This window comes from Gallinula chloropus (assembly GCF_964237585.1).
Source record: "Gallinula chloropus genome assembly, chromosome: 6".
In the NCBI taxonomy this organism is placed as follows: Eukaryota; Metazoa; Chordata; class Aves; order Gruiformes; family Rallidae; genus Gallinula; species Gallinula chloropus.
In genome coordinates, this window is record NC_140091.1 from 21,188,778 (window position 1) to 21,210,173 (window position 21,396).

At 48.4% G+C, this 21,396-nt stretch overlaps 1 protein-coding gene across 1 annotated transcript in view; it reads left to right on the forward strand.

Annotated features, from left to right (window-relative positions):
• Positions 1 to 4,939: 4,939 nt before the first annotated feature.
• Positions 4,940 to 21,396, forward strand: part of LAMC1 (laminin subunit gamma 1) — a gene marked incomplete at its 5' end in the record, with an annotated part of 67,672 nt that continues 51,215 nt past the window's right edge. Inside the window, one exon of the mRNA XM_084266453.1 lies at positions 4,940 to 5,336. Within this exon, the coding sequence (XP_084122579.1) occupies positions 4,940 to 5,336 (397 nt within the window). The remainder of the gene's footprint in view (positions 5,337 to 21,396) is intronic.

Consider the following 21,396-nt stretch of genomic DNA (forward strand, 5'->3'; position numbering starts at 1 on the left):
TTCACCTACCCACAGGATTATTTAGGATAATCTGCAAAAGAGCAAGTAAGAAAGTCAAACTTAAACAAACCACTTTATAAAACACCTTCCGTTTGCATGGTGAGTAGCTCTCCTTTTGGGTTCTGTCTGTAAGATTACAGATCTCAATTTATAAGATGACAGTAATTTTCTGCTTCCATAAAATCATAATAGGTATGAATATTTAATAAGCAGTACAGTTCCCTCTGTCCTTTCACTGACATTGCATACCTCAGACATTTACCAGACCGATTCACATTCTCTGCACAGCTACCCTTGATGGCTGAAGGACATCTCTAAACAGGTTGGCTTTAAACCTCGTTTTAATAGAGAGATGCATTTCTTACACATTTGTAATGTTAGTCCTTAGCTGCAGTTGTTGCAATGCATGCTGACGGAGATTGTTTGGTCCTTAACATTGTTCCCCCATCTGTTGAAAGAAAATGTGAGGCCTTTTAACCATGATACAGCTTTTCTCTCTGGTTTTTGACATGTCTGTAGGACATCACCTTGAGAAATCAAGCATTGCTGTCATTGTCCTTGTTGCTGAGACTGAAGCAGCTCCCAGCTGGTAGGAACAGAATCGAAATCCCATTCCATCATTTGCTTTTCACATCTGAAAAACGCAGCGGATCCATTAATTAACTTTGCAATTGTTAACATGCTTCCTTGGCATCACAGATACTATCCCTGCTGGGACTGACTCAAAATACTTAATCCTATTTGGTAAATTAAAGTTTTCAACCCAGATAGAAACCTGAGGAAGCCTAAAGCTTGGTTTTTATCTTCATGGAAAGAAAGACTTCAGAGCAGGTTTGTTTCTGTGGTCCCCGATGTGTCCCTGGAGACTGCAGTGTGGTTTCTCTGCACCACCACCTTTCAAAACATTTGCATTTCACTGCCCAGCCTTTCTGAATTTGGACTTTTTTGCACTGACTCTTTGGTGAATCTACTGACTCGCTTTCTTGTAAGTGCCCTTGGTTATTTGGTGGCCAGGGAGTGGAGGGATGTCTGCTGCGATTACTGTGGGTTTGATTGCATCCACTGCGAAGAGCGGTGGGGCCTGTGGGAAGCAGGCCTGTGACAGAGGGCAGGTCAGACAACTGCTGGAAGCATCTTATTACCTTGCCCAAACCAGCCAGACTGTGACAGTTACCATTTCAAGGTTGCCTGCATGTCTCCTCCGGTGGGTAGTAGCTCTGCAGAGCTGATGGCAAGCTCCAGGCTCTTCCCTCCTTCATTTCTCAGTGTAAGCTGCCATGTACCTACTAGTAATGAGATGTTGGGGTGTACAGCAGTTATGATTTGGGGGTCCTCAAGCTGCCTCAGTTTACCAGCAAACATGGGTTGTTGTTCTCTGTTGTTCTCTGTTACTTCTATCAACCTGCTTCAATAACTGATGCCCGTGGAGCAACCAAGCTCTGCTTTCAGAGTCTGAACCCTCTGGCAGCTTTCCCTTAGTGTTTCAACCGCTGGAGCTAACTCAGTATGGGAAGGCTGAAAGTGAAAGTGCTTGCTGTCCCTGATACCAACCCAAAACACTCTGGACCTCATAAACCCCAAATAGGTCAAATCTCTTAAGTGTGTAAGTGTGTCAGCACTTGGTTTGAGCTGCTGTATGTAGGATGGCAGCTTGATGTGTTACTTCAAATCGCTTGCGGGTGCACACCACATGGTTGCATTATTTTTTTTATCAAAAGAAAAGAAAATACCCTCTTCTCCCCTCCCCTCCCCTCCCCTCCCCTCCCTTCCCCTCCCCTCCCCTCCCCTCCCCTCCCCTCCCCTCCCCTCCCCTCCCCTCCCCTCCCCTCCCCTCCCCTCCCCTCCCCTCCCCTCCCCTCCCCTCCCCTCCCCTCCCCTCCCCTCCTTGTCTTTTCTTTTTCCTTTTCTTTTCTTTTCTTTTTTCTTTTCCTTTCTTTTTATCTTTTCCTCTTTCATCTTCCCTCTCCTCTCCTTTTTCTCTTTTCCTTTTCCCTTTCCTTTTCCTTTTCCTTTTCTCAGGTCTATTGGAAGAGCAAGACCACCAGCCTCAGGAGCTCTGACCTTCTGAAAGCTGACACAATTTCCTCTAAGAGCTGCTTTTATAAAGACTATTTCCTCTCAGGTTACATTTTTTTTGGTGGGGTTTGTGGGGGGGGGGTCCCCATTTCTTCTCTTTTGTCTTACTTTCTCACCGCTTTTCTCATTCATTTAATCCAATCTGTGTAAATCAAAAAAGAACTGCAGTAGTAATGTGATGCTTTCTACAGTTTATACAGCTAAGTTTTTCCCTGACCATCTCTTTATTAAAAAGAAAGCAAATTTTCTTGAGACTTGCTTTCACTGGGACTGGCACAATTCAGGGCAGCGGGTGTTTGGAGACTTGTGCCTGCTTTTGAAGCCGCAGCCGTCATTTTTCCCCTGCTGTTTCATTATGACCACGCTGCCTAAGCCCGGCACTGCCACAAACCTTATCCACAAACACAATTCTTATTTTACAGCTGATTAACTGGAAGGTCTGCTCTTGTGCCCATCCTACCTATCAAACAGCCCTTCCTTCCTTCCTCTCAGGCCACTCCTGCTGTGCAGGATGACTCACTCTGCTTCCTGGGAGTTTCCAGTCGTTAGGAATTTATGGGCCATGGTATTTTTATTATTATTCATTCCTGTAAGCATTGCCAACTTAGAGCTCCAAGTTATCTGGGCTCTGTACTTGTGAGAAAAGGTTATTTTACACAAGGAGTATGGAATATTCCCCATAAACCTTTCCATAAACCATTGAAAGATTAATGGGAATATTCTGCGATGCTTTCATAGAGTATTTCAGTGGCTAAGACATGAAAAGGAAAGTACAAATCCAGTATTTATAGGGATATGAGATTTAACTCAAGTTTCAGTTAGATGAGTGTAGGTTTATCGAATGAATCACAGAACATTAGGAATTGGAAGGGACCTCGAAAGATCATCCAAAGTCAGACTCCCCTGCCAGAGCAGGATCACCCAGACTAAATCACACAGGACATATAACTGCATCACACAATCTGAGTGCTTTAAATATGTATGCCAAAGGTGAAAGTGCAGTTAAGAGTATGAAGTGGATCTTGATCATAAACACCTAATAGCAGCAGGTATTTCATTCTCAGAGTTTATTAGACTCAGTAAACTGGAAATGCCAGGGAGGACCTCACATAACCGCCTGAGGATGGTCCTATGTATGGACTTTAAAATGCTGGAAAATGATCAGTGAAAAAACTTAAGCAAGTTACTGGTTTTAGGCACTAAACTGCTTCTCCCTTGTTCCTTGTTGCCTGCCCTGCTGTCAGGCTGTTACCAAACCTGGGAAGCTCCATCAATGCCCTGTTTCCAGAGCTTCTGCCTGGGCAGCATCAGCTCAGCGCTGCTCGCACAGCAGCCAGCTTGTTTTTTGAGACTGAGGAAAGCGGGGGAAGCAGCGGAAATCAAACTTTCCGCTGGAGATGCGTAATCCCAGCCTGAACAATAACAACGCAGTGATGACTCTGGAACGTACCCATGTCCTTTCTGCTGGGTGTCTGGGGGGGATGATGACTCTTGGCACAGCAGCTTGTTCCATCAAAGTCAGGTTAATCCTCTGTTGGGGTGGCAGAAAGAGGAATCGATGTGTAGCACCAAATGTGATGACGACATCTACGACACTGTCACTCCCAGGCTTGCTTAAGAGCACGTGCCGTGCGGACCTTGTGAAGAGTCTCATGTGCACTCGTAATGCACAAGGCAAAGGGTCAGCTTTACAGCTGTAATACACGTGTTTGCTTCACAACAAGAAAGTGTGGCTTTTTCATGGAGCAGACTGTATTCTTCCGGCCACAAGCTCTGCATTTCAGAATATAACCAGGCTGGAGTTTACAAAGCCTTTCCTTGGCTCTCACACCTGTTTCTATCCCATTTGAGCTGTCTCCCCGTTTCCAAGCAGGCTCCTGGAGGCACCTTCTCCTATAAAACCAGTGTTGCTTTTACACTATTCCTGGGTTTTACAGGATTAATCTTGACATGATTCCTCCACCTGCAAAGTCACAGGGGGAGAGGGAAGAACCGCAACCCAGCCTGCAGCCGCTGGTGGTGCCACCCAGCCTCTGACAAAGCGGGTGCCTCTGGGCACTTCGGAGGCTTGGGCTGGGACATGGCAATACCCAGAATTTCACTAAAATTCGGAGAACAGTGGACAATAGCGTGGTTCAGGATGGTCGCGCTGGCAAAGCACAGCCCCTTTTCCCACAGTTCTTGAGAAACTTGATTTTTATTTTCATTTTTTTTCTCCCCACAACGAGAAGCCCCGGCGATAATGAAATGGGCGGCTTCAGTCAGGCTCTGGCGGGGCAGTGGCGGCGGTGACCGGGCCGTGGGGATGGCCTGGGCGGGGAGGAACACGGCGGGACGGGGGACGGACACGGGCATTCCCGCCCGGCGACAGGCAAGGCCAGCGGTGCTGTAAGGCAGATCCACCTTCCCGCCCGGCCTGGCAGCCCTGTCACGGAAGGACACCCCTCCCGTGGGACCCCCGGCAGCCGCGGTTCCCGCTGAGGTACGAGAACGCGGCAGCGCGGCCAGGCAGCGGGCGGAAAACCAGCGCTCCCCTCAGGGAAGGGCCCACCGCCGCCATCGCCCCTTTAAGCGCTCGCATTCCGAAAGGAGGGGAAGGCTCCCGGCCGTTCCCGAGCCTGCTCCGCCGGTGGGACTCCGCTCCCGGCCTGCTCCGCGCCCCCCGGCCCCGCCCCCGGCCGCGCGCGCCGCCTCGCCTCGCCCGGGCCGGGCCCATCCCATCCCAGCCCGCGGCCGGGCGCGGAGCGGCGACAGGCACCGAGGGAGCCCCCTTCCCCTCCCTTTCCCCCTTTTCCCCCCCTTCCCCCCGCCCCGCCGGATTCGCGCCGCTCGGTCTGCCCCTCGGCCGCCGGCACTGAGCGCCATGGGAGGCGGCGGCGAGCGCCGGGCGCGGGCGCTGTGCCTGGCGGTGCTGTGGTTGTGGTTTCCCGGGCGGTGCGGCGGCGCCATGGACGAGTGCACGGAGGAGCGGAGCGGCCGGCCGCAGCGCTGCATGCCCGAGTTCGTCAACGCGGCTTTCAACGCGACGGTGCTGGCCACCCACACGTGCGGGACGCCGGCCGAGGAGTACTGCGTCCAGACCGGCGTCACCGGCGTCACCCAGTCCTGCCACCTCTGCGACGCCGCCCAGCCCCACCTGCGCCACGGCGCCGCCTTCCTCACCGACTACAACAGCCCAGCCGATGCCACCTGGTGGCAGAGCCGCACCATGCTGGCCGGCGTGCAGCATCCCGCCGCCGTCAACCTCACCCTCCACCTGGGTAAGGGCCGCCCTGAGGGGAAAAGGGCGCCAAAGTCAGCGGCAGCGGGCAGCCCGCGGGACCGGGAGGGGGGAGTGGGTGTAGATGGGGGCTGTGTGTGGAGGAGGGGGAAAGGCTGTGTGGGGGTACGTGGGGAGGGGTGGGGGAGGCTGTGTGGGGGGTTATGGAGGGGCGGAGTAGGGGCGTGTGTGGGGAGAGGGGAGCTTGTGTGGGTGGGCAGGTGTGGGTGGCTGTAGGCTCTGTGTGTGGGGGGAGGGGGTGTGTGTGGAACCGCGCCGGGCTGCGCTTGGTCCTTGGGCACAGTTTAATTAAAGGCGGCTGGAAACGTGCCCCTGGGGTAGTCAAGCGGCCGAAGCGGGTTTCGGTGGGGGGAAACAGGCCGGCCACGCTGGGTCTGCTTGCTGCGAGGTCCTGATTGCAGGTGGGGTGGCCTCAGACAAGGGTCTGGCCCTGCACTTTGCCCCTCAGCTGCTGGCATTTCCTTTGAGGATAATCGTAGCATGAGCAGTGCTTTATGACCTTAAATCTCAGCCTTCTCCGCAGAGGCAAAGCCCAAATGAGCATCGGGAGGGGTTTGCTCGTTGGTGAGCAATGTTGGTTGTGCCCGTGGTTGGCGAGTGGCAGACCTCGCTCCGCTGTGCAGCACGGCGAGTGCATCTCAGCCCGTGCACGAGGAAAGTCTGATCCCGAGGTCTTCCAGACACCAGGCTTGGCGTCCAGGCTGGTGTGACAAGCAGTAAGCGCTGCAGGAGAACGTGTCTGTGCACTAAGGCACATCTGCTCTGTATCCCCTTACACTGGGGCAGCACTGTCCTCTGCGTACCGAGCAGGTTAAGTTTGTCAGAGAGCAGTTGGCATTGCTGTGCAACCCGTAACCTTGGTCAGAAAATGAACGAGGAGAATTGCCTGGTTAATTGGCATTGCCATAGGTTTCTTTGGGTTGAAGTACTTCAGCTCTCACTTTGGCTTGTGGACACGCTTTCATTTCCCTCTGTTCATTCAGTTACTTGAGCTGCTTTGAAGTGGAAAAAGGGTAATTGGTTTGGAAGACAAGCCAGCCAATGGAAAGTTAAAACCACATCTTATATCCTCGTTTCATTAAATAAAGTAAGAACTTAAAAACCCCCAAACCTCAGTGTAACCATTCATGGTTTCCATTCAGGAGCAGCTGTTGAACCGTAAGTTGTAGCACCAATAACGCATCTCACTTGCAGTGTGATTTGGAGGGGAGAAAAGTTGTGTTGGGGCTTGGGGAGCTGGATCTCATGTTGCAAAACCTCTGTAAATAGGTTGTTTTGAAAGCTCCTGCCTGCATTCCTGAGGTGGAGGTGATGGTGCTGAGCCCTGTACCAGGGGAGTCCTGTACCAGGCATCACCTGCAGACTGCATCCATCTGACCTGGCAGCCAAGAGAGTCTCACTGACCTAAAGTGTTTCTTTGAGTTAGGAGCTTCAAAAGAAATAGACCACTCAAGCGTAGGTAATTGTTTGGGTGAAAACAGTTGTGCGTGTTTCTTTGAAAACAGTTGCATCTTCAAAATACCCTAACACTGCAGTATGGTCATTGGGAACCACTTGGGTTTCGGGTTTGTTTGCAGGCTCTCATGGCTTTGTGAAGTTGCGCTGGCGTGTGTTTAGACTACAGTACAAGGTTTTAAGAAGCAGCTGCCTGTTTGGCTTGCAGATAGTTGAGGGGGTTTTAATTTTTTTTTTTTTTTTTCGGAAAGCTTTTGTAATATAAAGATTTTAAGAATAGGAAGCTTGTTACAGGCATGTTGGTGGGGGCAGGATTTAGTTTTAAGGAAACTTCATAGTGAGGCATTAAGCTACCTCTGCCACATGCTGTGCAAGCAGTAAATACTCCTGTATGCCTCTTGTATGCATCGCTCAGCTTGCTGCTTGTCAAAGAACTGTAGAGTACCAAGAAGTGCTGCTTTAGTCTCAAATGCCCCAAACTCCTCTGCAGCACTGCTCTGCTCCTGTGAGGGCCTCAAGCCATCTTTGTGCGAGAGCCGCATTTGGATTCTGCATGCCCCTGGTTTGTTCCCCCATGGCAAACCACAGTCTGCGGGACACTTAATTATTGACATCAGTAAGAGAGAGGGAGGCAAAGGGCTTGACAAGTATTTGTGTACTCGGCAGGACATGAATGCGTTCTGGGACACAGAGCCCTTTTATGCAGTTGGTTCTGCATAGTCTTCCAGGATTAGGCTGTGTGCTCAAACCTGGATCCTTGTTTTGTGCTGTAGCTGCCTTTATGTCTAAAAGCACTGGTATCCTAAATAGTTAGCACTGCTTTGCACTCATTCGGGACCTGCAGCGTGAGCGCTGGGCTTCCAGCATACAAATACCACCCTGCACTGAGTTTTTGGCAGTTTGGGATGCCCTGATTGAGGACTAGGGATGTTGGGTCTGTGTAGATCAGTGTCATGTTTTGGAAGAGCCTGCAAAAGGCCTGTTGCCAATGTGTGAGAGTGGGCTCTAGCGGTACCTTTGGATCTCCTTACAGCTTACAGTTCAAAAGAAGCTTAAGAACCCTTAGTTTTGAGACTAAACGGGGCTGGGTGTAGAAAAATCCAGCCGTGGGTGAGTATTCCTGAGTTAAAGGCTCGGATCCCGGGCGTGTTTGGAAAGGAGGTCTGCTCCTAGAAGTTAGGGTGCTCCCGGGGGAGAGGGGAATTGAGGTAATTACCAGTCTCTCTGCAAGGAACATCTGGAGCTGTAAAAAGCCGTTTCTCTTTGTATGAGAGGCTATGAAGACCCCTGAGTAAGTGTCATCACCCGAGAGGCTTGGAGACAGGGCTGGGGGAGCTGAACTGGTTCTCAGGGTGGTGTCTGGGTGATGAGGTTTGTGTGCAAGAGGAGCTGGGAGCACCGCTGTGTCCTTTCTTCCGCTTTTCTTAAAAGCATCCCCTTGCTTCCCCCAGTTCCTCAGGTTGAATTATTTCTAATTTAGACTTGACCCAACCATTCTTTTACTGTTTTTTTTTTCCCTAACACTGCCCTCCCCTATGCTCCCACATACTCCAGGAATAAGGGACTTCTGGCACCACCGCCAGCTTTTAAATTGAAGGTGGAAGCTGAGGCATTATGGTTTGTAATTAGTTGTCTGGGTTTTGGTTTCTTTTATTTTTGAAGCCAGAGCATCACATTATTTTTATAGTGTGTGTCGTTTGCTTCTGCTGGGAGCACTGGGATAGCTCTGGCATCTCTGCAGCACTTTGTGTGCCTATGTTTTAGCACAGAGCTGCTGGTTAGACCACTAATGCATCAAAACAAAGCTGTGTGTTACAGATGCTCCTTTGAACGCTGGAAGAAGTGGAAAAGAAATAGTGTGAAGGTGCGTAGAGTAATTTTGATGCTGGGGAAAGGCTTGTATCATTTCAGATGCATCTTTTTTGCAGCAGATTCTCACTACTTCCTTCTGCAGGTCTAACTTCAGTGTGTTTTCTGTTCTTTCCACTGTTTCCGTGCCTCTTTTAGCCACTCTCACATGTGCCTCAGTCTTCCCAACCATCCCTGTTAGAGCCACCTCTCATTTTTCCCTACCACTTTTACTTTCTGCCTGGGATCTGCTTGATTTTCAGCTATCGTGATCCCGGTGTTTTGTTCCTCGAACAAAGAGGCAGCGTCCTCAGCATGCTGGTGGCTGTTTCGTGGCTCTGCAGTGGCCCTGTTGCAGCTGAGAGCAGCTGCGTTTTTATCAACAAACCTTCGAGCTAGGAGCAGTCTGGTCTGGCTTTTCTCAGTGCGGGCTGGTGGCCTGCTGCATCTCACCAGGGACGATGCCCAGGAGATGTGCTTGACCGATGATGCCGGTGACCTCAGCTGTGACTTAAGTACTACCTGGTAGGCAGGAAAAATCAATTCCCACTTCTCTTGTTGCACTGGAAGAGGAGCTGTTTTTAGCCCTCTCCTAGCCTGCCTTCAAAGGAGGAAAATTAAAATGCTGGTTGCCTTTGAAAACATGGCTGTGTGTGTGGGAATGGACTATGGTTAAGAGCTGAGTGTTCCTCCTCTTGAATTCTTCTGAAATCTCTACTGTACGCCAGCCTAGAACCTCTGTCACCAAGCTGGATGATATCTTGTACGTATAAAATAAAAAAATAACTAACATTTTTTATATGTATGTATAAAATAAAGCTGCTGGTTATGAGGAGAAATGGATTGCCCCTCTCCTTCACCTCCCCCCTTTTCTGACCTCTCAGTCCTTTATTTGGCTTTGAGGAGAGCGGTGGTGCTTGGTTATATATACTTTGTCTGCGGAGCATAGTTTGGGGTATGACTGCCATTTGAAGGCATTTGCAAGGAAATCCAGGCAAAATGCCAGTTCTTGTGTTCAGCTTCAGTTTGCTTTGCCAGTTGTTTGTAGCAGAGAAGAGGTATTATTTTTTTAGTACAGAAAAGCACCTATTTTTTTTAAGGCATATTTTATAGCCCTCCCTTAAAACTAAGCCCATAGTTTATGCCACTGGGATGCAATCAGGTGTTTCATTTAGCGCAGTAGGAAGATGCTGTTCATTTGCCTATTAAAACTTTAGGCATGAAGCTTTGCATAGTGTAGCTGCAATGTTAAAAAACTCCTCAGAAATGGTAATTAACTCGTTGGGAGAGAGTGTTTCCGGCACTCAGACTGGTCTTACATGGCATGCATAGTGTTTGGAAGCCCTGCAGACGGGTTGAGCCTGGCCCCACACCGCAGTGACTTGGCCAGTGGTATTTGCAGAGCCCTGGGGGGACTCTATTTTAGTTGGTCTCCAGAAGGCTTGATTTACATTTTGCAGGTTGCAACACGTGCGGTTGGGAGATCAGGGCTTTTAATGGCCAGCAGTTGTTCAGTGCAGTTATATAAAGTCTGCATAAAGCTCTTTGTCACTTCCCACATACCCTTTAAATTCCCGGGTTTTCTCCCATTGCTCTGTCTTGCGTCTGTCTTGAGACACCGATGCTGCTGCGTGACGCCTCTGGGAATACTAGACATGGCAGAGCGCTTATTTTGGGGGATGGAGAGAGCTCGTGTGGTATTTTGCTGTAAAACCAGCTGCTATTTGTGGTGCTTGTCCTGAGTTACCAGAAGAATGAATTAATTGCTGGGTTTGATGCAGTCGGATAGTTACTTTTGTAGGTTTAAACCTTGGGAACTATCATTTGCTCATCAGAACTGTTAGCTTGCTGAAAAAAATTCTGGCTTATTCAGTAGCAGTAAGTAGGGTTTCTCTTATAGCCTGGGGCTTGGGGAGGATCTCCTGGCCTCTCCTAAGTCTGCAAGTGAAAATCCCAGGCTGCTGCTTCCCACGGAAATGAAAAGCGGGATTGCTCTGCGAGCAGCACATGGAGAAAATAATGTCCAGTGGAGATGGATGGGATGGGAGACTTGGATTGCTAGTTCACCATAACTCTGAAAGCTGGGCTGTGAGCATTGTCCTTAATCACACAGCCCTTGTCAGACCCAGACCTCCCACTCGTGTCCTCAGGGCCCAAATTCATCACTTGCTGCCACTGGTGATGCCGCACTGAGTGATTCTCTGTGGGCTGGCAGTCGGGCTGTGATTTCTACCTGTGGGTTAGCTGGTTTATGGGGTCTGGCATGTGAGGCTGAAGCAGTCACATCTCATGTCTCTGTCTGTCTCTGGTTTGAAGTAACCTCCCAAAGTTCAGCCTGGGTTGCAGCCCCTCTAAGCTCCTGCCTGAGAAGAACCGTTTCAGCCTGATTTTATGAATCTCTTAACCACAACACCTTGCTTGTTGGTGGCTACCAGTGTGCTTTGATCAGAAAATAAAATTACTTTTATAATTTATTGAATAATTGTAGAGACCTTGCTGTGCTGGGTCTGTTGTTGGGCTGCACAGGTAGGAGTATATTTGGCTCCCCTCCATGCCCACTCCCAGGTGGGCTCTGTGTGTATGTGTGACATCAAGCTTTAGAGGCTGTAAGTGAAGGATAACTGCATACGCCTGTGTTGAGGTCTTGTGGCAGCACCAGCTGTGCTTTAAACCCTTTGTAATATCAGGACAGACTCTTAGCACTAAGCCATCTGCAAAGCATGTACTTGAGATTGCTGTTGTCACCTGTAGTATCCCTTGAGTAACCCAAGGGTTTTAGCCACATGCTAGAAGGGTGGTTATGTTGGCTGTCACATCAACATTGATGAGAGGTTGAGGACAGCTGCTAACAAAGCAACTGTGCTCTGAGGTTAGAGAGCTGCTACTTGTAGACATGTACAGTTGTCAAATGGGACCAGGAATATTGAGAGGCTGACTCCTGTAGCCTGCCAGACTGCAGGTGCAAGCCTTTCGGGAGGGTGTCAGGTAATTTTGGGGTAAAGCATAGTGATTTCTCAGAAGCTTTCTGATGTTGAAGCTTGGAAAATGGTGGAAGCTTGTCAACTGTAAAAGAGAACAGAAATGTCAAACTGATTTTATTTAGACTTTAAATAAATCAGCCTCAGTCTTTGAACTCTTTTCCAGCAGTCCAGGCTTATTTGGGAGATCACTTACTGTAACACCCCCCAACCCTGACCAACCCCTTATATATTATTCCGTGATCTTGAGCATTTTGTTTTGAAACTGGGTGGCAAAGCACTTCTTTTTTCCATGCTTCTACTTGTTGTAGATATTCCAGTGTGATAGTCATCAAAGAGCTGTTTCCAGTGGTAATCATGCCTGCAGTTCTGACACAACACAGCTGTGTTCAGTGATGGAGAATTTCAAAATTTCCTCTTTTAGAAATAGTATCCAAAAACTATTACTGGATTTATTAGTTTTCCCCCCCCCGGTAGGTAAACTAGTACCATCTTGTACACTGGAGGTAGACTTCCAGATAGCTCGGGGGGATTATTTGCATGGTGGGTTTGGGGTTTTTATTTTCATGGGGGAAGTAGAAGAGTCTCTTCAAGGTGTTTGTAGGGATGGTGTTTTGAAATCTTGGGAAGACCCAGGGTTTGTGGGCTCTCGGGTCAGCTTTCTGTAATGTTCTTGTCTGCTGCTGACTTTGGTAGGAGGGAATTGCTCACCTGACCAGGCTTTGTAGTGGGCCCCGTGATTAACAGGGAGTCTGCAGCCCCACAGCAGTGGGGCATTCCTCTTACTTCATCCCCGGGGGCTTGAGATGCTGAGCTGGGAACATCAGGGAGCAGACTAGTTAAATGGCTGTATAAAAAAAGAACCTCACCAGTGCACTCAAGTGGAAAGGAGGAAATCTTGGCACTTGCATTGCTTTTATCCCTTTGTAATGAAAAGATCAGCTATATCTGAGGAGTGTCTTAAAATATCCAAAACCCAACCCCCCAAAATCTACTACCTGCTTGATAACAGGCCTTGTTCTTCCCAGCACGTGCGCTCAAGTGGGCGGTGGTAGGTCCTGCCCAAAACGCTCGTCCCCTCAGATGCTTTGGGGCCGAGGGAGCGCTGCAGAGTTTGGGGTTGGTATCAGCCCAGCTCCAAGCATGCAGCTTTCATCTTGTGAGTTACTTCTCAAGGTCTTGATAGCTAGCTCAGCCTGCTTGGCATCAGACAAGACCTCGATCCCACCTTGGTGAGCTGGTGCTCCTACAGCATGTTGTGCCTGGGCTCATTTGGTTTTTAGGTGTGGGGGGGAAATATTAAGAATCCTGAACAGACATGTTTTATCTTAAAAGATATATTTCTTTTCCTTCCCTGTATATTCTGTTTCAGGTAAACTAATCTTCCTAACCTTCTCTGAATTAGAAGACAACATGTCTCAGAGTCTTTAAGCAGATGGTTGCACTGAAAGTCTTTGGGGGATAAATCAGAGGTTTTAGTGGTACTTTCTTATGCTGTGCTTAGTGGTAGAGTATGAGCTGCGGGCTCTGAAAGGTGCAGTTTGTGTTCAGAGTATCTCTGACTGAGATTCATGGAATGAAAAATCAGTCCTTTTGCTAAAAGCCTCCTTGGGATGCTTCTTGGTGTCAGTGTGGAGTGGGACTGCTTGGCTGAGTAAAAAGAAAATGTTTGCATCCTCAGACGTCTGTCCCCGCTTCTGATGATGATGGTTATTTATAGTCCTTTCCTCTGCAGTTCTTTACATGCTCCCATCCGGTGGGATTTCGCAGTGGGACCTTCTTCCCGGCAGCTCACGGGGCTGATCCCTGGGGAGCAACTGTGGAGAGGCTGCCATCCATGTCACCCCTGCCTCCCAGCTACTGAGTAACCATGGTTTATTTGCAGGGATCTGGTGTGTCTCCCTCTGCTCTGCCTCCTGGCTTCAAGGGTTGGGGTGCAGTGATCTACTTTTATTCTTATTTGATGCCTTCCCTCCAGCTGATGCTGCTTTCTCTGCTTTCCCTTGCTGCCTTCACGGGGCTCCTGTGTCTTGCTGGAGTAATGTAGGACAAGTGGTTTCTCCACACAGAATCAGCTGCTTGGCACACTAGTTAAGAAGCCGATGCTTAAGGCTGTGGTTGCCCTAAGCCTGCAGACCTCCTGTTTGCTTTGCTTGTGTTTTCTGGCCCCTCTCCCTTTCTTCTCCTTTCTGAAACTCCTTGCTGGGGCATCACCTTTCTTCCCACTCCCATTTCCCTGGCACTGAGACGTGCAAGCTGGGGAGGTCCCCCCCTCCCTGGGACGGATCTCCCCACCATTCTGGTCCCAGCAGTAGCTCCTGGGTCTGCATGGGTAGCACTGCTGTTGCCCTCCTGTGCTGGCTGCTTTATGCATGTCTTCAGACAAGAGGCTGGCAGGTTGCACTTTGGTCAGGCTCTGATGATGCTCAGGTGTACAATGCAAGTTTGGAATTGTGAAATGCTTAACGTAGTGATTCCTCTTGCATGCCTTAGGGTTTGGGGTGGGGGGAAGCCCCTCACTGAAGGACAATTACAAGTTTTCCTGAGTTGAAACCTTTTTTTTGTTGTTGTTGTAAAAACTACTGTTTTCTTTCTGCTGATTCTCAGCAGGGTTATGAGGAAAATACAGGGAGTGTGGAGTAGAGAGGTTTGGGGCTCCAGGCACAGGGCAGCTGCTGCAGGGGTAAGTGCTGCTGCCAGGGTGAAACGTGCGCTCTTAAGTCAAACAAGGCCCCTGCGTGGTGTCTGTTTAATGAAATCTAGTTCTCTCCCTGCGTCGCCTCCCAGCGCGCTCCCTCCCCATCCCCCACCCTTTTCTAGAATAGCTGGTGGAGCTGGGAGTGCTGCTTGAGGCTGGGATGGCTCTTCTGTCCCGTCTGTGCTCTGCGGGCGTGAGTTAGCTGATTAAATTACCGGCATTACACGAGTCACCGCGCTTCTGCTCTCTGAGCAGAGTGACTCTGCATACATCCCTATGTGCTCGCTGCCCCTTTCTCACACCCTTCCCTCCCGACAGTGGTCCCTGGTTGGGAAGGGAAGCTGGTGGCTTTTGTGAAGGATTGATGCTTCAAATCATAGTGAATACCTCTTGGAAACAATTAGTTAACTGACAGCACTAGGGCTCTGAAACTGGTTCTCTTGCACGTGACCTTACTGGTGTTTGTTAGTATCCCAAAAAGGCAGGAATAAATGACACCTTTTTCCTGTTCTGTAACCAAATTTCTTTGAATCGGAGAGTTGGGGTTGTTGGGTGATGAAAAAGTTGTTGGAAGTCACCAACACCGATGATGTGTGAGCATCGGGCTGGGGTGAGACTTTAGTGCTCGTCTGTCCCTGGCAAGCAGGTGGGAATGGTACTTCAGGCCTTTGGTCAACTTAAGATATATCTTCTCTGCCACCAGTTTCCTTGTAGCCTTATTTTTCTGTGCTTCCATTCCTTGTAAGATGTAGTATCTGTCAGGAGAAGTTTGTAAGTGCTTGGCAAGGCTGTAAATCCTGATCTTTGGGCACCCTTTGCACCCCATGCTGTTTCTCTGTGTTCCCTGGCAGACTGCTGCTCATCTTTTGAGCCCAGAACACACAATTTAATGAAAAATTATGCAAGAGGCACTCTTAAAAGACCTTTAACGTATTTAGAAATCTCTAGGAAAACACATCCGCGGCTCTGAAACTGCATGGAAAGTGCTGGGGAAGGACATCAGATTCCCAAAGTTGGGTTTGTTGCCTTCCTGTGTTTTATTTTTTTGCCACTTTAAGCAGAAACATGGCAGTAACAATCCTGGTTTGTTTAGGTTGTGGTTTGGTTGTTTCTTTTAAAAGAACAACTAGTGTTTTACTCCTGATCCATAGCACCTAGCCATGGTGTCCGCAAATGGCCTGGAGCAGCTGGGATGCAGCTGCGGCACTGGCTGCCCGTGAGCACTGCAGGCACCCGCAGAGGTTGAGAGCTTTGGCTACAGCCCTTACATAAAGCTCTTATCTGTGTCTGGGAATGAACTGGGACGGTGTTCTGGTGCACTTACAGTTGGCTCTCTTCTCTTTCTGCTTCCTCATTCACCAAATTAGTGGTTAATTAACCAAGGATTTGGATGTGCATCTCCAGCAGCACTGTCATCCTGGCCGCCGACACGGATCTCTGTCACTGGCCATTACATGGGAGAGGCTACAGATGTTCACAGGAATCTCAGTTCTTCCCCTTGCAAAACCACGCACCAAATATGTCTCCTCGTTAATTTGTCTGCAAATTAATCACCTTTTTCATGTCATCTGTTGAGTCTGTTTTGCAACTCCACGGCTGTGGTATGTTCTGTGTCCTGAGCTGCCTGGTAGAAAATTAACATGCTGCTCTGGTGGATGGGAGGGACCCTGTCTGCCAGCCTTTCTGTACCCCAAGCCCTGCTCTGGTTTTGGTTTTTTTTTTTTTTTTACTGCTCCCACCCCTACAGGGTCAACATTAACTTGAAAACAGTGGGAGGGAATGAAAGGTGTTTTGAAAGGCTGATCCTAATGGTGGGAGACGCATTGAATGCTCATGCAGGGTGGGGAGAGGGGTTGTGGGCAGAGAGGTGGTTCAGCAAAACGAATTGAGTTTGGAGTCGTTAATCTGCGCCCCTAGCGCCCTGTGCCAGAAAGTTGTAACTGTGCCTGGCTAAACTGCATGAGCCTTTGAAATTCACAGCAGTGCTGGCAGTCCCGCTGGCTTTTGTCCTTCCTGCAGACACGCAGCTGCTCAGTCCCACATCCCCGTGTGCTCGGCAGCCCCACCGCTTCCTCTGGGTCTGCCGCTGAAAGCTTGGGGGACACCACAGAGATCAGCAGGAAGAAAACCTCAAGGAGATGAAGCAGTGTTGCCATTGCACCCATGGAGGATGTGAAAGTGTGGAATGGTTGGTTCATGTCTCTGCCCTCTGTGTGCAATTAGTCTAACAGGGGAGAACTTTCTTTATCACCCCCCTCTGAGGAGTGGTGCGTGTCCAGACTTGCTTAAAAAATTTCTTGGGAATAGTCCAGAAAGCTCCCGTGGTAGAATGTGGTCTGCAGAAGTACTGGCTTTGTTCAGGTAGCTGTGCTGGCTGCCCAAGGGACGCTGATTGTAACACACAAGTCTATGAGCTCTGGCTTTTTACCCTGTTGATGTTTTTAATGCCAGCTTTCAGCACAGGTAACTCGGCAGAAAAGGTGACGTGTTGCCAAAGGTTGTGGCTGGAAAGTAGGCATGGTGTCTGTGAAAGGTGTTTTAAATATAAGGCTGTTCATCAGGTGATGTGAGGCTTGCCTGCCCTTGGGAAAGAAATGGCTGCTGCTGCTTCAGGTAGTGCTACAAGGTGTCTTGTCAGGTCTAAAATAAAAACTTACGTGGTAATTTTCTGACTGCCCTGCTGCTTGAGGTAGATGCTGAGACCACTTCTTGCATCTGCCTTCTGAGATGTAAGGGGAAGGACATGAGCCTCCAGGACAAGTGGTGATACTGTGGAGTGGTATATCATACCCTTTCTGTCATAGAGGTCATGATTAATTAATTCAGTTCTAGTAGCAGTGACTTTAAAATGTAAACAGGCAGTTAGAAGTGCAACTCCTAGCTCCATTTGCTTTTTTGCTTCTTTTTAGGAAGGCACATTTAAAGATTTTGAAGGGGAGGGTTCTTATCCCCTTGGAAAAGATCACTGGTCATTCTAAACCAGCAATTAAAAAGGGATTAAATAATTGGTAAGGCATTCCTGGAGCATCTTCCATCAACTAGGCCTAAAGGACACACACCACTTAGTTTCTTTGAAAGAATGTTATGAAGGTAAAACAACCAAATCCTCACTGAACTTCTTCCTTTCAGTACTTAAAGGCGGCTTACAGGAAAGATGGGGACAGATTTATAAGAAAGGGGACTAACTTCTTAGCAGGGCCTGCAGTGATAGGGCAAGGGATAATGATTTTAAACTGAAGGGGGCTAGATTTAGACTAGATAAAAATAGGTTTTTTGCACTGAGGGGGTGAAACACTGGCATGGATAGATGCCCCAACCTTGGAAATGTTCAGGGTCACGTTGGATGGGGCTCTGAGCAGTCTGATCTGGTTGGAGATGTCCCTGCTTGGTGCAGGAGGGGTTGGACTAGATGGGTCAAAAGTCTTTTCCAACCTGAACTATTCTGTGGTTCTCTATAAATGAAGTACAAGCCCTAAGGATGAGCTGTAGGAAGCTCAAGCTTTCCATTTTCTGGGCTCAACTAATGGCCAGTAGTCAGGCAGTACTTAAAGACTCTCTGTGTACCTCTACACTGTGTTTATCTTGTTCATCTGCTGCTTCTCCTCTCCTGTTCCAGCAGCCCCGAGGCTTTCATGCTGACAGCCTTGTGCTTTGTGTTCAGGTGCTGTTGCAACAGATATAAAGCAGAAGAGTTGTGTGTGTGTAATTGTGTAGTTCCCTGCAGAACAGCTGTCCTACGGCTCCGTGGGGTGCTTGAAGTTTGGGAGGCAAGGAAGGAAGGTGTGGCTTCATGGTTTCACAAGCTACACTGGCTTCTCTCAGCCCTGCTTGCTTCCCTGTAGCTGGGGGCAAGGAATCATGCAGCCCTTGGCTTGCTCAGTTAAGTCCCAGCGCCCTCATCTGATGGAGAGATAACCTTTTGGTGGCCTTGGTGATAGGGGGTGTGCCTGGGGCCATGTAGGTGCTTGTTGATGGGAAGGAGGCACCAGGGATGCACAGGATGGGGGACGGGGGCAGACATCAGTTGCAGGCATTTTTTTGAAAACACCCTAAACCTCTTTTTTTAAAGAAGGATCCTTGTGATAAGGCAAACTCAAAGTGAGGACTTTGCATTATGGGACTCTACTGTGAGCTTCGTGGAAGGAAGGAAGGAAATGAGTCTTCTGAAACTTCCACTTTTGTGCCTTGCACATGGATGTAGGTCATTAATTGGAGTAAGAAACCTGAGGAAAAAGATTGAGGGGCGTTAGAGAGCGTTTCTGGAGGAGGATTTTCATAGGGAAGACATTAATGTATGTGTTTAACTCAAACCACTGAATTCTTGTAGAGTTTTAGTTTATGCAAAATGCTTTTATTTGGAGATCCAGCTGTCCTAGCTTGTTTTAATTGGCTTTGCATAAAGAATTCCTTTGCATAAGGAATAATGAGATTTGGGTTTTTAAAATTAATATCCCATTAAAATGTGGGCAAAATGATACTTATGCAGCTTCCTGACTGTCCTGGAAGCAGATTCAAAGGCAACAGCTTCTTTTTAACAAGTGATTTTCCACTCTAGATCAGACAAGTGGACTGTTTTTAAAGCTTTTAGTCATGAAGAATTATTAAAAAAAAAACCCTCCACAGTGTGAAATTAAATCTGATTTTCATAAATGATGCTGAAGATTGAGATGGCAAATCCCAATGCAATTACATTTATAAGCTTACTCATTTTAGAGTTAATAACACCGTAATGACTTGCTTTTCTCTTTATGGGCTCGGAGTTCCTGTAGCAATGGATGGCAGAGCCCACACAGGACTCCTGTGCTGGTGATGTTCATCACTTATCTAAGAGTTAAACATCACTGGAGGAGAGAGAGGCTGAAATGTCTCAGTGCTTCGGGTTAATTACTAGAGCAGGTCCCGCAGAATGACTGTTCTTTATGTGTCAGGTTGGCAGAGCTGATGTTGTGTCAGCATTTCTTTTGTTAAAAAGCTTCCTAGGAGTTGAAAAGCTGGCATGTGTGTCTCCTAGGAGGAGGTCTTCCTGCAACCTGTGTGGAACTGGAGAGCTGCTCTTCAAGCAAATGGAGCCAGCCAATGCATAGTGATAAATCTTTGTAAAATGTAATATAAGAATGGGGTTGCCTTCTGGTTTTGGGGACAAAGAAAGCGCTCTGTGCTCTTGCAAATGAACTGCATTCATTAGTGCTAAGGAGAGAGGGGGGTTAATGCAACTTTCACCCACTTGCCTAACCTGCGGGTGCCTGGAGGAATGGAAAACAAGTTTAGCATACCTGAGGGCTTTTATTACAGAGGTCTCCCTTTAGTGTGTGTCCTGCCCACGCAGAGATAAAGGTGAGCAAGAAAACTCCTAGAGCTATATGTTTTTGCATGGGTATGCAGCAAATTCCTGCCCAGGTGACTCTTGCTGGAAGGATCCAGCCCATGTACTGGGAAGAGGTATGGTTATCACTGGTGGGGTGTTAAGGTTGTCGGGTCCTGGGTGGAGCATGCACCAAGTTAACTTCTATTTAATCCCTGCAAGGGATGTGTAGGTTGTGACACCTAAAGGCAGAGCATGGGGACAGATGCTCTTCCATCAGATCCCTGAAAGCTCCTTCAGAAGTGCAGGCACAGTTCTACAGTGCAGCTTCATTCTTGTTCTTCCCCTCCCGTTTGGGAGAAAGGTGGTGAATAATCAACTCCCTGCTCCCCAGATAATGCTTGAAAGCTGTCCAAAATGGGCTTGGTTTCCAAAGCGGAATGAAATCACCGGGGTACATAAGGCACAGAGTCGTGCTGAGGGCTTTGGAGTGCTGAGCCCCTTCCTTCCTGCTAGGAAAGAGGCTGAAAAACCTCCAGGTCGTTTTATTTTTGATGCTAAATGCATAGTTTCCTTCCAGCACAGCAGGTTTGTGACTCTCTTGGAGCAGAGTGTCTTCAGCCTGAACACAAGCCGAATCCTGCCAGCAAGGCAAGCGAGGGCTTGTTTGCTGCAGACGTCGTGCGTACGTGTACATAGCCCAGGGTTCTCTTAAGGCACTCTGAGTGTTGTGATGTACAGTGTGATCTGAGGGAGGCAACCTAAAGAAAACCAAGGGCGTCAAATCCATCTAAAGAACAACTTAAGGTCAACTTTATCCTCTGTAGCCCCTGTTCTCTGTGACAGCCTCACAGATGACGTTTACTCCATCACACAAACGTATTGTGCATGAGATTCTACTCTGTCAGTTGCTGTTGCACTTGAGGCGATCAGGCATCAGTTTTTGGGATCTGGGTGGTAGGAGTTGGTAATTTGGTAATCCCCATAACACATTTGGGCTGCCTAAGGTTATAGCTTGTGCTCATGCTAAATCGAGCTGGCCCTGGAAAAAACACCGTTCAACTCTTTCAGTTATGTTTCCTTTAGATTTATTAAATAGTTGTCCTTTGCCTGGGTGGAAAATGTTAAAAATAGAAGTGCTCAAGGCAGGGCTATTGTGTCGGTGTTGACAGGTTTGCTGGAAGATGAAGCACGCCTTGTATTTTAAGAAGCACCAGGTTGCTCTCTTATGTCCTCTTGACCCTGTGCCGAGGAGCTGCTTCTTGGAGCTAAGAGGAGTCCATCTTTTGGATAAATCATGTGTTTTAGGGTGATTATTGCAGCGAACAGACTGATCTTAGTACTTCTGGTGAGCTGCTGCCTTTTTTTAAGAGGCACCAACTGCAAAGCTAGTCAGTGAAAGGTCCTGAAATAATACCTAAATACTATTAGCTTTGTGTTAGAGTTCTTTGCTAAAGTCAGTGTTCTTCATCCCATTGCCGTGCTGTCGAGCCTGTGTGTATAAGGGACTAGAGCACAAGTGATGCTACGGAGGAAACCATGTGGCTGTACTGATCTGTACCATGCAGCAGAAGAGAAGGTAGAGGCACCACACAGGGCCTTTATTTGGTGGGTTTCTGTAACTATGGAGCTGTGTCACCCCCAAAAAAGAAAGAGATGTGAGTGTCTCTGGCTGTCGTGGTTGCAGAGATGACTTCCAAATGTAAATAGTGCCTGAAATGATGGGGAGCGATTCCCCCAGCTGCCTGTCTCAAGTTGG